Source organism: Lonchura striata, chromosome 1 (genome assembly GCF_046129695.1).
Source record: "Lonchura striata isolate bLonStr1 chromosome 1, bLonStr1.mat, whole genome shotgun sequence".
Taxonomy (NCBI): domain Eukaryota; kingdom Metazoa; phylum Chordata; class Aves; order Passeriformes; family Estrildidae; genus Lonchura; species Lonchura striata.
In genome coordinates this window covers 39,576,202-39,589,736 of record NC_134603.1, presented here as the reverse complement: position 1 = coordinate 39,589,736, position 13,535 = coordinate 39,576,202, and the positions used below count along the sequence as shown (strand labels likewise).

At 34.4% G+C, this 13,535-nt stretch overlaps 1 protein-coding gene across 1 annotated transcript in view; it reads left to right on the top strand.

Moving 5' to 3' along the window:
- RP1 (RP1 axonemal microtubule associated) overlaps nt 1-13,535 on the top strand; it is a 161,373-nt gene that overhangs the window by 46,269 nt on the left and 101,569 nt on the right. The window contains exons 21-23 of the mRNA XM_077784119.1: nt 1,783-1,937; nt 4,505-4,563; nt 8,936-9,099. Coding sequence (XP_077640245.1) covers nt 1,783-1,937; nt 4,505-4,563; nt 8,936-9,099 — 378 coding nt within the window. The remainder of the gene's footprint in view (nt 1-1,782; nt 1,938-4,504; nt 4,564-8,935; nt 9,100-13,535) is intronic.

Sequence of the window (13,535 nt, the reverse complement as noted above, 5' to 3'; positions counted from 1 at the left end):
CTGCAGTATGGTTAAATTGCAGGAATTACTGAATTTAATGTTATTTCTGCTACTAGCCACCTTGTGATTTGCTATTGAGCCTGTTTCTTCCTTTGTGGTCTTTGAGGATTAACACTTGTATGTATAACCAGTGGTATCAAGCTGTTAGTGTAACACTTAATTGCCAAATGAAAAGCAGTACCTAAAGTGCTAAAAATAGCCATAACCCACTGGGAAGCTCTAAATGTATCTATACTATTTAAAAATATATATGCTGTTACTAATGTATGAGAGATAAAATTCTATTCAAATTAAAATGCAGAATTTAAGTGGAATTTTCTGGGGGGCATTATTCTAGCCAGATTGATGGTCAGTTCAGCATATTATTTACACAGGGGCTAAGGGAAATGGTTCAAAGTGCACTTTGTTATGGAAATGGGTGAGTAAGACAGTGGATTGTTCAGAGCAGCAGAGCAGGGACTTGGATATATCATTTTTGGCAGAGATAGCAGAATGCTGACTTGAACAACTTTATTTCATCCCTGCCACAGATATTCTGAATTATATTGAGCAAATTGCTTAAAATAAAACTTTCCTGAGTGACCAAATTTTTCATGTTTATGTATTGCTGCATAAACAGTTTAACTTCTCTGAACAACCATAGCTGTAACTGAGTTCAAATAGAATTCTGCTCTGCACACCTAGTAAGCTCTTTGAAATGCTAAATATTTCAGTAAATTAACCCCTCTGTTTCTCAGTTGAAGCATCTTTGACAGCTTTTGGCAGCAAACTCCACACTTTAACTATGTAGGTAAATTATAAATATTATGCAGAAGGCCTTTCAAAAAAGAGATGAAGCCATCACAGAAAACCAGGGTGCTATGGGAGAAGTACAAAGGTGAAGTCACTGGGGAAATCAGTTCTATTTCATTGAGCTCTTTAGGTGTTTGCAGTAAATAATGCATAGAGACATAAAGATAATGAGGATAAAAAGAGATACTGATATCTGTTGTCCTCCTGAGCACACTTTGAGGCAGGAATCTTTCAGAGAGACTAGCTTGTGATCATATATTATCTATACACAAGGGATAAGTAGTCTTGCACAGGCAGTCTCAATTCTGCCATTTGCTGAGGACTGAGAACTTTACAGATATGAATTTTCCAGTGTATTTCTTTCCTTCATTTTCTTTATACTGAGAAGAATTATCTGGACCATTACATTTAGAGACAGAAAGCCTGTATGCTTTGTACTGGGACAGGAAATTATCAACCTGAACCTGATCAGCTTCATGCTTCTGTGAAAATAATTTCCAACTATAAGCACAGGCCTAAATGAATAACAAGGTGAAAATGCCATGTCAGATTTCAGTTTCTTTCAGCACAATAAATTGTAAGTAGAGGAGGTGAAACAAAAAAGAGAAAATTATAAGAAGGCCTGATTTAAAGTAATATCAACAAAAGTAATAACATCTTTAAGTCTTACTTACCTAGAGAAGAGTAATGTAAATGCTAAGGCATTGAAACAATACTAAAGGGTTGTGTGCAGCATTTTGCATGATGGCTGTAAAAGCCAAGTTTTTTGGGGATTAATGCTGCATCCTTATTTTGGCTGTGCCTTCTTATTTACTGTGACACTTCATCAAAAGACATTTAACTCTTCAGAACCAAACTCATTGAATACAGTCCAGCTGTTATGAAAACCAGTTGTACATTGTGGGAATTGATCAGGCTTTTAACACACTTCAGTTTTTGGACTGCCTTATTGGTGGCAAATTGCAGAGTGTTGTCTCCTCTGTCTCCCAGGTCAGTGTTTTTGAAGTGGAAGCTGTATCCCTTGGGAAGCTGCAGAAGGTGCTGTTGTGCTGTGAGGCCACTACCAAGTCCCAGCATTGGTACTGTGATAAAGTCATTGTCAGAGAAGCAGAGAGCAACTCGGAATATGTTTTCAATTGTGAAAGGTAGTTTTTACAACAATATTCTTAAATATTCTTCAATATGTATTGCTAAAAGTGTTGTGTCAATCGATGTACTGAATGTGAGTTTTTCTGGCAAAGATATTTTTTGATTATTTCACAGTTTCATAAAATCCACAAAGTGTGTTATTCCAGAGCAGATTGCTTGAATTAATTTTCTGTATGATGTGTAGCAAAGGTTAAACACTTATATTGAGTCTGTGTTGCTATAATTAAGAGTACAGCCTTATCTTAGAGGATCAGTGCTGTAAGTGTGTTTTACCTTTCAGGAAGGAAAGATAAAGCACATGAAATATTCTAAATTAAGTGTATTTCTAAGAGGGAAAGAAGATTTTCCATCCAAGACTGTCTTTACAACATAGCAGAGAGACAAATATGATGCCTGGTACTATTTTGTAGGTGTTCCATTTAAGTTATTAAATGAGCGTCTTAAAAGTCTATTGATAAACACTTCATTTTGCATTTTTAGAAAAATATGGTATTTCCACTTTTGGAGTTTCTACTTTACAGTCTCTCTCATAGGAGTATGCATGACTCAAGTGAAATAAAGAAAGTGAAAACAAACAATACCACTATGTGACAAGGCACCAGAATAAATAACATTTAATTAATAATATTTTATGAATGAATGTTGCCTAGCTATTTTGTCTGGATTTTAATGACCATGTTACATAACCTTGAACAGCTTCTTCCAATTCTTGGTGTCATATCCTCAAAAACAGGAATAAAGATGTTTTCTCACTTTGATTAACTCTCTAAATCTGAGATTTTTCTTCAACCAGTAAGATGCTTATAAATACAAGCATAAGACTGAGGATTTCTCTGAGCAGATTTGTATGCAGACCAGCTGCTGTTGCTAGCTATAGTTGCTACCTTTCTAAAAAAATATATAATATTTTATATGATATATTAAAAATATATCATATAATAATATATAACTATATATAATATAATTATATATACTATAATTATATATTATAATATAAATAGAATTATATATTATAATATATAATAAATATAAACATATAAAAATAAATAAATATTTATATTTAAATATAAATATAGATGTAAATATATACAACAATATATAATATAATAATATATAATAAATAAATAATATAAATAATATATAATATATAAAAATATATAATATATTAAAAAAATTTTCTTTGTGTCATAGCTATCTCTAGTGAGCAATATGGCTTAGGAATGATAAATGGCAGGGCACTTTGCTGTGTTAATTCTGTGATAATTAGCACCAGATGTTTATTATTCTGTGATAGAGAGTGTTAAAAAGAAACAAGTGTTTCTTTATAATGTCTAACTTCTCAACAAGGAAACCCTTCTACTGAAAAGGGATTAAAATAAGTCAGTGGTGGGGATCAGGTTCTATTCAAGCAGGGAGAAGGTTTTTAGTCTTCAGAAATCTAATTCAGTAATCTTCAGCTTCACGTTTATTTTATTTTACTGAGCTATTTTCTGATCCAGAACATGAAAAAAGTTCTGTCTTTGTTCTCATTTAACCAAAGGAACATAAGCATTTCATCTGTCTTAAAGACCTGATATTAGTTTCTGAACATCCAACACCTTCTACTCAATTTCAATTATACAGTATTTACTAGTTACTGATACCTTTTAGCATCAGAGATTTCAGAAGATACCTGTGCCATCAGTTTTTAGCAGAAGTAATAGAAATAAGTAGTTTAGTAAGAGAAAATTTATTTCTTAGGGAGTAGCTCTTATATGAATTGGCCAAGTAATGTTTTCAAGACAAAAAAAATTGGAAACTTTGTAAGTTGATCTGGACTTTTCTTGCCCAGCTTGTATTGGAATCCCAATAGGCTTCACAGGAGACTGAATGATTTAGGTCATTCCTGGAGAGTCTATGAAAGTGGATTGAGGAAATAAAAAACTACAGCTCAGGAGATTGGTGCATTTTTTTTCTGGTAAAAAAAGGAGTTGATTTTTTACCAAGCAAGAGGAAACAAAAGCTATTGATAATCCATGTCTGAATGAAAATTTTTCAAAATTATGCATAGCCTGGGGTAACATGACTATGAAATCTAAAGAATGCTTTCTTGATTTGTCATTTTTTGAGACTCATTTACCTGTCCTAAATTTATAGGATGAATAAGAAAGAGAAGTGTTTGGTTCCATCTTTATTTTAAACACTGAACTCTAGTTTTGAGAAATATTGCAATAGATACATACAAATTATACTTACCTCTCAATCCATAGTACTGAAAAAATGTTCTTTGCTATATTCTTGTGTTTAGCTATAGAAACAAGTAAAGTAGTGCCATATGAGTCTCTTAATATGATGCAAGTGTATTTTACACCTACATACCTCTTACATTTGTACAAAAGAAGTTTCTTTGTTGAGTCAAATAATTTCTACTGTAACATAAATCAAATACTAAAATTTTAGGAGTAGAGATCCATTGCTGTTAGGTGCATTCAATATGAAAATCAGATATGAACCATTCAGTTATATGGTAATGTAAATAAAAATTGATTCCTACCTGCTTTTATATTTTCTTTCGTATTCTTAGGTGGCTTCCATTTACGTCTCAAGGTATAACCCATTCAGAAATTGAACTGTACCCTCAAGGTAATATTTATTGTAACTTTATGGAAGTAAGAACAATAATTAGTAATCCTTTTCCTCTGGAGAAATCTGGGCAGATTTTGCACTGTAAATATCAGAGTTACCTGATTTTGAAGCTTGCTTTGCTATATTTCTGAGAGAACATGATTTATATAATTGATATAGGTGATAATGAGAAAGTAGTGCGGGAACGAATGAGAAAGAGTTTTCTTTTATTGGCTACAAAAACAATGTCTTTTTGATCTATTCTTTCAAACTTTTTCTGTAATATTAATGGAAATATCCTTTATTAATAGATTTTTTTTTTTGCAGAGTTTAAAAAAAATCAGCAGCTGAAAATGCAAGAAGCCAATGGTAAATACTGTTCTTGTTTTCTGATTTTAATGAAGACTGTTTCTGTTTCAGAACAAATTGCTTTACACATTTGTTGCAACTTGTATTTATTTTAAAACATTAATTATAGCAAACTATTTGGACACTTCAGTAAACCCTGAACTTCATATTTTAATTTAATAAGTAACTTTGTTTATGCTTTGTTTTTATTCTGTCATTTTTCTTTCGATAATGTTATTTTTCTTTCTGCTTTGAAGAATTCTTCTAGTACTTACTGGTGATCTATCTTAATTTCAGTTTTTTATAAGCTAACATTTAAAAACATGATTCTTTCTCCTGGCCTATATATAGTTTTGTTCTAAACAATAGTTTTTAATTTACTGTTTTACTTGTGATTTCATATTTGTTCAGGTTGACTTCTCTGTCCTGGCAACCAGAGCAGATTAAATTTTATTTCTTAATAACACATTAGAATTTTTCAGCTATGAGAAGTGCTTCATGCTGTAGGATGAACAAAGATCTAGAAGGTGTTGTGAGAAAGTTTGAAAATGTTTTTTCACAATTTGTTGTATCGATCAGAATATCCATGAGGATCCAAATGCTTTGTCCTAAACCTAGTTCCTATGGCAAGTGGGTAGCAATACAATTTTTGCCCAGTTATTTTATAAAACATTATAATCCTGTCCTGTTATAGGCTTTCTTTTGAATCACAAGTATCTTTGTCCTTTCTGCTTTCTATGCTTTTTCCAGCAGGCAGTAATTTGCTCTTTATTCATCACTCTTTGTGCTTTATCTGTTCCACACACCTCACTTTTGCATTCCCTGCTTTGAGAGATCTTCCCTTCCATAATTCAAATTCTGCACCTACAGATGGGTCTCTGGGCTGTGTCATTTAAGCTGTGGAAAAGGATCAACCAGAGCAAGGCAGCCAAAAGTGTATGTAACAAATAGCCTCTTGTTTGGGACACTTGGTAAAACATGCATCAGTGGGAAAAAAACTTGAAATTGTGCATTCTACACCTAGACCTAGAGGGACTGTTTAAATTCCTGGTTTAGTGGTTCATCTGAGAGTTTGTTAACTTATCTTTTTTTCCCATCAGCTTTTATATATATTGCATTTTCTTTCTGTGTCGCTTTTTAAAAAAACACAGAATTATTTTCCTAGGAAGCAGAGCTTTCTAGTGTATTGTAATGTTTCCAATAATATAGGAGATTGAAAAAAAAAAAACAACCAGAACAAAACATATGTCTAGACAGTCATCTGTGGCAAGTTACCACTTTCTGATGTCCCCAGAACCCCAGGTGATAGGTTGCACCTTTCCTCTATGTGTGCTAAAAGAAAGTTATGTCGTAACACCTTTATCTGTATTCTTTTCCTCTCAAAGTGTGTTCCTCTTCAGTCAGTAAGGAACTATTGGTACTCTAACTCACCAGAACAATCCAGCTTTTTATGCCAACATGAATTATGTTTTTGTAATACTTACTGTTTGCCTTTTCTATTTGGAAGCATGCAATGCACTGCAATTAGGATTTCTGTCATCAGAGAGATTAGAAATTTAAGGACTCTTTTCCTTTACTCACATGGTCTTTCAAAAACAAGTCCTTTCTATTTCTAGAAAAAGGGAACAAACCTCAAAGTCAGTATAGAGGAGTTCAAAACAAAACTCTTCATAATGATGCTTTTGGGGAAGTTTGATTCCCTTCTTTACCTTCGAGGGGTAGTTGTGTGTAAAATAATTTATAGATACTAAACTTATAATTGGGAGGTAGGAGCTGAAGTAGCTAGAAAAGACATCCTCAACAGTAACAACTGCATCATTTCAGAGCCCCACTGCTTAACAAAAGACAGACTTTGAGAGGGTAATACATTAGAAAGGGCCATCAAAACCACTTGAGGCACAATTAATCAATGAACATGTCAAAAAGAAAATACATTTTACCTGCTTTAAAAGGTGTATTTCTTTCTGAATGCTGCTTAAAATTCTAGGAGTAGTGGGTCATATTTTACCCCTTGTCTGCACCATCCTTCGTAAGCCCTTGTAAATGGAATAGTATTATTTTTCCAGTCGAATGGTTCAAAGGAACTTTGTCTTTGAGAAGTTAACATTATATTGCTTGAAAATGGAAAAGGCTGATTTTTTTGTAAACAAGCTCTTTTTCAATGGGGCAAGGAGCCCTTGCCTTATGCTCTTTTTTTCCACCATCGCTGTATAGAGGCTTTTCACTCTTCTAATTCATGTCTATCCTTTTGTTTTCTGGTGCTATGGTTCTTTTATCAAGAATGTGAGACTATAGAAAAAGCTGTGAAGATGCAGATTTTCAAAGGCACAAAAGAGTTTCTTACAAGCTAGAGTTTGATAATTCTTATTGAAAATTGGATAGTTCACTTCCTTTATGGAATTGTAGAATAGTTTGGGTTGGAAAAATCTTCAAAGATACCTAGTACAGACCCTGACATGGATAGGGACATCTTCCACTAGACTTGATTTCTCAAAGCCCAATCCAACCTGGCTTTAAACATTTCTAGAGATGGGACGTCCACAACTTCTTTGGACAACCTGTTCCAGTGTCTTACAATCCTTACAGTAAACAAACAAACAAACAAATATTCTTCATGTCTTATGTAAATCTACCTTCTTTCACTTTAAAACCATTCCCCCTTGACATATCACTACGTGTCCTTGTAAATGTCTTTGATTTTCTTTTAAGCCCCTTAATATATTGGAAGACTGTCAATAAGGTCTACCTGCCTGGAACCTTCTCTTGTCCAAGCTGAACAACAACTTTTTGTCACAGAGGAGGAACTCCAGCCCCTAGTAATTTTCATGGCCCTTCTCTGTGCCTGTTTCAACAGGTCTCCATCCTTCTTTTGTTGGGGAACCCAGAGCTGGATGCAATAATCCTGGTGGGGTCTCAACAGAGCAGAGTACAGGACACAATTTCTTCCCTCAGTCTGTGGGCCAGGTTTGATTGGACAGAACAAATGAGCTGTTGCTGTTTCTGAATTCCCAGCTGTGTATTTATGTGTATTTAAAATTCTATCACCTTCCCAAGCCAGACCTCTAAAGACTTGGAAAACAGGAAATCAAACTTCCTGCTCAAGTTCAATTTTTGTGGGGCAAATTACTGAATGATAATGAGGCTGGCCTAAGATAAATACTTCTGTTAGCAGATTTAAATCATGCAGGCATTACAGACAGCTTTCTACTAAGGAAACTGCAGCGTACGCTATGGCATTTATTTATAAGATGACTGTGGGCTGGTATTTCATTTGTTGTTTTTATTGAACAGAATGAATTTAAGTTGCACTGTGGAACTTGTTTCATACAGACAAAAGCTGCAATCAATGAGGGGTGGAGAAGCGTGCAATCCCATCTTTTCAGATGTAGAAATGCATTTTACAATTATGAATTGTTCTTTTTTAAAATAAGAATTATATTAAGCTGCTTTTGAATATTTAAATAATGTGCACATTGTATGGGAGCAGAAATGACATTTTAGTGTCAGGGAGCTTTATATAAAATGATTTTCAAATGAGTACTAATCTAATTCAGAATTTTCTACAAGAGCCTATTTTTTTAATGCTGATTTAAATATCATGGCCCCATCAGGCAAGTGGAACTCTGTTGATGTATCACATCAACATAAAATGAGAGGAAATTATATTTAATCAGATGCTTTGACATTTTTCCTGTTGCATTTCTTGGTTATACTATTGTCATAATCCAGATTCTGGGTGGTGTTCTGCTTCTGTGTTGACCATCAGGGTTATCACTAGAAATCTCGCTTAACTCTGTTCGTATTTCTTGCTTTAGCGCAGTGTCAACCTCCTCAATCCTTGATCCATAATTTGCTTAAGATGAGTTTGAATGATATAGTATTTGGCCAGTCCTATGTTGCCTCTCTTGACATCATTAACTTTCAGGTGCAGTGTAGTCATAGTCCTTGGGCCAAACTATGCTTTTATTTCCATCTTTCAAGTAAACTGCTTCTTATAAAGTAACATTTTTTAAAGCCTTTTTTTTTTTTTTAAACTTTACAGAAGGAGACTGGAAGATAACTGTAGTCACTGGGGATTTTGAAACAGCTGGCACAACAGCAACAGTATTCTTTTATGCTTATGGAGAAAACAAAGCTTCTGGTCCTATTATTTTGGGATCTGGGAAACAGCAGCTGTTTAATCCCAACAGTGAAGATACATTTAAGGTACAGTATGGCTGTTCCATAAACACCAGGGAATTAAAAATGTATGCAAAGTAGCTTTTCTCAAAAGTAAATAATAGAGGTAATAAAAAAGACTCAAAGAAACACGTAAGGATGATTAAGTAAGTATTTCTGAGGGCGTGGCTGACTTTTACAACTCTGAGTTTTGAATCCGGAGCTGTGTTCACAACTGCATGGGGCAGACTTCTCTCAGAATCTGCTTCATACTTGCATCTTCTTGATGTGCTAGTTTACATTAGATGTTCATTTGAAGAAGCAAAAAGAATATTCTTTACATTTATATATTAAGATAGTCTTGTTTATGGTTTGCATTACATATCCATCTTTTGAAGGGTCCATTGTAAATTCTTCCACAAACTTCCTTAGACTTCCACTGAAGCCCACTCTTGTGCAAACCTTTTTTTGGAGAAAGTAAGAAGGAAAGAGGAGGTGGGGGGTGGCTAGAAACAAGAGGTAAATCACAAAGATTAAGTTAACTCATGTGATTCAAATTAGTGTTGGCCTGTTCCTCCGAGCAAATGGAGACATTTCTCTCTGCTGACAAAAGTCTCTGAGATGTGCTTCAGAAACGTGACATTTCTCAGGACTTCTACAAGATCCTGTTATTCCTGCCATTTTCTCTACTTCATGCAGTTCCTCAGTCAGGACTGTACCTGTTGCAGTAGTTAAATCTGTGATATGTCACTTAGGTTTAAATAATTTATGTATAATAAACAGACGGTGGGCAATCAGTGACAGATGGGACAAAAAGTGTCTTTTGATACCAAAATCAGCCATATAGAAACTTTCTAGCACATTTTTTTCAAAAGGAAGTGTTAATTGATGCAGGGTGCTGGAAGAGATCAGCATAATATAATGGAAACAAATAAAAAAAGCCATGCCTCACAGAAACAATCAAAATACCATATAGTTTCAAAATCCTTGCCTTGTAGTCACACATACAAGCATAAGAAATCAGAGGGAAATGGCCCACAAAGAGAATGAGACCAAAGTGTATTGGATTGTCTTCATAAAAAAACAATAGTAGTCTGATAGAAAGCACTGTTAACTGTGTAGTGACTTGGATGCCTAAAAGTATACAATGAACATTCAATGAAGTTATAAATAATGAAAAAAGAAAGGTAATAAAACTTGAGTAAATCAGCTGGTACTCCTTTATAGCCTCCTGAGATTTCATTCTGGAACTTAATTTTAGTGTTGTTTCTATTGCTTTATAAAGCAAGTGAAACTTCATTAACTGTGACTATTTCTGATTAAGGTTTGCGTAAATGAAATTAAAAACTAGCCAAAGTCCATTGTAATTCAGGTATAATGTAACAAGGCTCTTACCCTTAGAGATTTCCGTGTGATAGCAGTACATGAAATTCATTGAAGGTAATTTACATTTTTGTGATGGGGAGAGTTCTTGTTTCTGACTGGAGTCCTGGGTTCTAGGTTTCCTCAAGACAGTCATCTGTACTCTATACAACATTTGCTCTTGTGGCTTAGAAATTTTTCCTACCAGATGGGTATATCAAGTATAAACAATATAGGAATAGGGATAAAACAGAATTTAAATCTGATGGATTTCCTTTCCTGCTCTGAATTGTCCCTGTGTGTTCAAACAAACTACTTCTGGGCTGTGATTTTCTGCTTCTGTTACTATTCAGGCATAGTTTTTAGGGCATAATTTTTCTGTTGAGAGCCATCCCTTCTCCAGTAGAGGAATATCAATCTACCATAAGTTACAGCTTTCATCACAACTCTGATCTGTTTCCTGCATCTTCCTCTGGTGCCATCACTGTACCTGAGTATTTCTCAGTATTTCAAAAATACTGATTTTGGCAGAATTCTGGCTTGCTCAAGATACCGGAGCTTTAATTATATTGTAAATTATATTGTCTGGAGCCCTGTATTCTGCATCATCATTCTTTGAAACATGCCGAATTATCTCTTATGACTATACACACTGTTTGATAAAGAAATTACTTTAAAAATATTCTTTTAATGTTTGGTCATGCTAAATATTCCCTTCTGTGTCAAAGAGAACTAAGCATAAGACTGTAAGCCTATTATCTTCTATAAAAACCAGCTGCAATCTCTCAATTTTTATTACTTCCATACATAATAATTCCATACCTTCAGGTACAAGTTCTGCTGTTCTAGTAATAATGAAGTCAGTAAAAACACTGACTGGTTCAGTATATCTGCTTTCAAAATACTGCTTGCCTTAGTGAAAGTGGCAGGACCTAGCATTTCCCTAGTAAGACTTTTTCCATTATTTGTTTTGTGAATTTGCTTCATTATCAGCTCTTCAATCTCTTTAGGGTGGTGTTGGTCTTAAGAATCTCAAGACATTGTCAATTTAAAAAAAAACCCACTATATTAAACTATTAGAAGTGCTGTAATTTTTTCTAAGAAATCTTCAGAATCTTCAGTTTAACCTTAGATTATATTTTGGGGTTGGTGTCTGTCTTTGTAAGGAAGGTAGCTGTTCCATGTTGGCAAGTACAGAACATGAAGTATGCATGATATTTTAGGACCATTGGAAACTGAAATCCATCCCTGATGTGATTTTTTTCTGCATGAGCTAATTTTTCTAACTTTTAAAGCTGGTGCCATATCTGTTTACATGTTTTAGAGTTTGTTCATCCACATAAACAATCCTTTAAGCACTCTATGGTCTAGGGTAAATAATACCAGAAAGTGATAGAGGCAGATGAAAAGCAGGACTCCTATATTACTTGAAGAGATACTTAATACCATAAAACTTAATAAATAGTGCTCCTATGATGAGACTGGTAAAGTGTTAAATACAGTCATTTTTCTTCCACTTTGTTTGTTAAGAGTGCACCTTCATGTTTTACTGCATCTCAAGAATGTGCTACACTTAGAACTTGATCTGTTGTTTTTCATTTTGGTTTCCTCCTGTTTAGATAAAATGATCAGTCATTTAAAATGACCTATATATGAATAATTAAAACTCCTTTCTTTAGAATTAGCCCTGCAGACTCTAAAAATCTGTTGTATTTCACTGTGAGCCTTTCATTCCTGTACTCTGGATCCATAGTCATTCTTTCATCAGTCAAAACTGAGATCTCCAAAGTAAAACGAGAAGCAGTGAGAAGAAAACTAAATGTTGCAAAAAATAGGTTGCAACAAATCCATTTTCATGCTTTTACTCATGATGTTCAAATAAGAGGTACTGAAATGAGCTCAGTTAGAATCCTTTGAGAGTGGGAATATTGCAAAAGTGAACATAAGCACTGATGTAGCGATCCACACTCTTAACTATGGGACTGACAATGCCTAAAAGCTGGACATTGCTTGTGTACTGCTATTTTCCAACTGTCCCTGCTTTCCATAATGACCATTTAGGTCCAGAAATAGTTGAATAAAACTTAGAGAAGCTCAGGGTTTAGTCAGATCTGCTTAAGGCAGCATAAAACAGTCATACCCATCACTGTTATTCCACTTGAAACTGTAACTGTGAAATGCATATGATAACAAGATGAACCTCATCCCTTACTGGGATGAAAGGGAGAAATATGTAAAATTATCTTCATCAGCTACAGGCTGTACATTAAAGAAAATTTAGCTTGTTCCAATAAACAACACAGAGCTCACAAAAAATCTTGGAGAAAAACACAGCTCAGCTCATCTTCAAGAAATGGGAGTGGGGAATGTGCTGTTACTTGTTAAGTAATTAGGCAGTATGTATTGCAGTATCTAGTGTGTGTGTGTGTGTATATGTATATATATATGAATATTTGTACTTGCTGTTGGCATAATTTGATTAACCCCACAGTAAAAATAAAGTTCTTCAAGAGCTTGAGTGCACTGGAAAAAAAGTGTTTTAACAGTCACTGTGCAATGAGCAGTATTTACCCAATCTATTTTTGTGACCAAAGCAGTATGAAGTAGGAAAAAATAATGCTGATCTTTGTGTGGCCTTTAATCCTACTCCTTACATCTCTATATCCACCCTTGTCATGACACTCTTACATTTCTGTGTGAGCACCTGTGACATATTCTACTTGCTGAGTTAGTATGTAACTGTGCCAAGTTTTTTGGGCACAAATAACAAATTGGCTGAATTCAGACATCTGGAAAAAGCAATCAGCATGAGTGGACCCTTTGTACTGTACTGGTATAATTGTTATTGTATTTTTGGCAGCAGTTATTAGCTGCATGTTCACAAATAAAAAATATCATCTGCTTCCAAAGATTTCTCTCTTATATGCCAGTGCTGTAGAAGTTAAACTGATGCAATCAATGATTTTTCTTTCTTTTGGGAATCCAACTGCTGTGCATGACTTCTCTGAAATTCTCTTAATGAAGTGGCCTTACATGAAATTAATAACTGTCTGCCAAGCACATTCTCTGGTGGGTGTGTTAGACATCAGGATTTTGGTGCAGCTGTCTCTGAAGTGTTGATT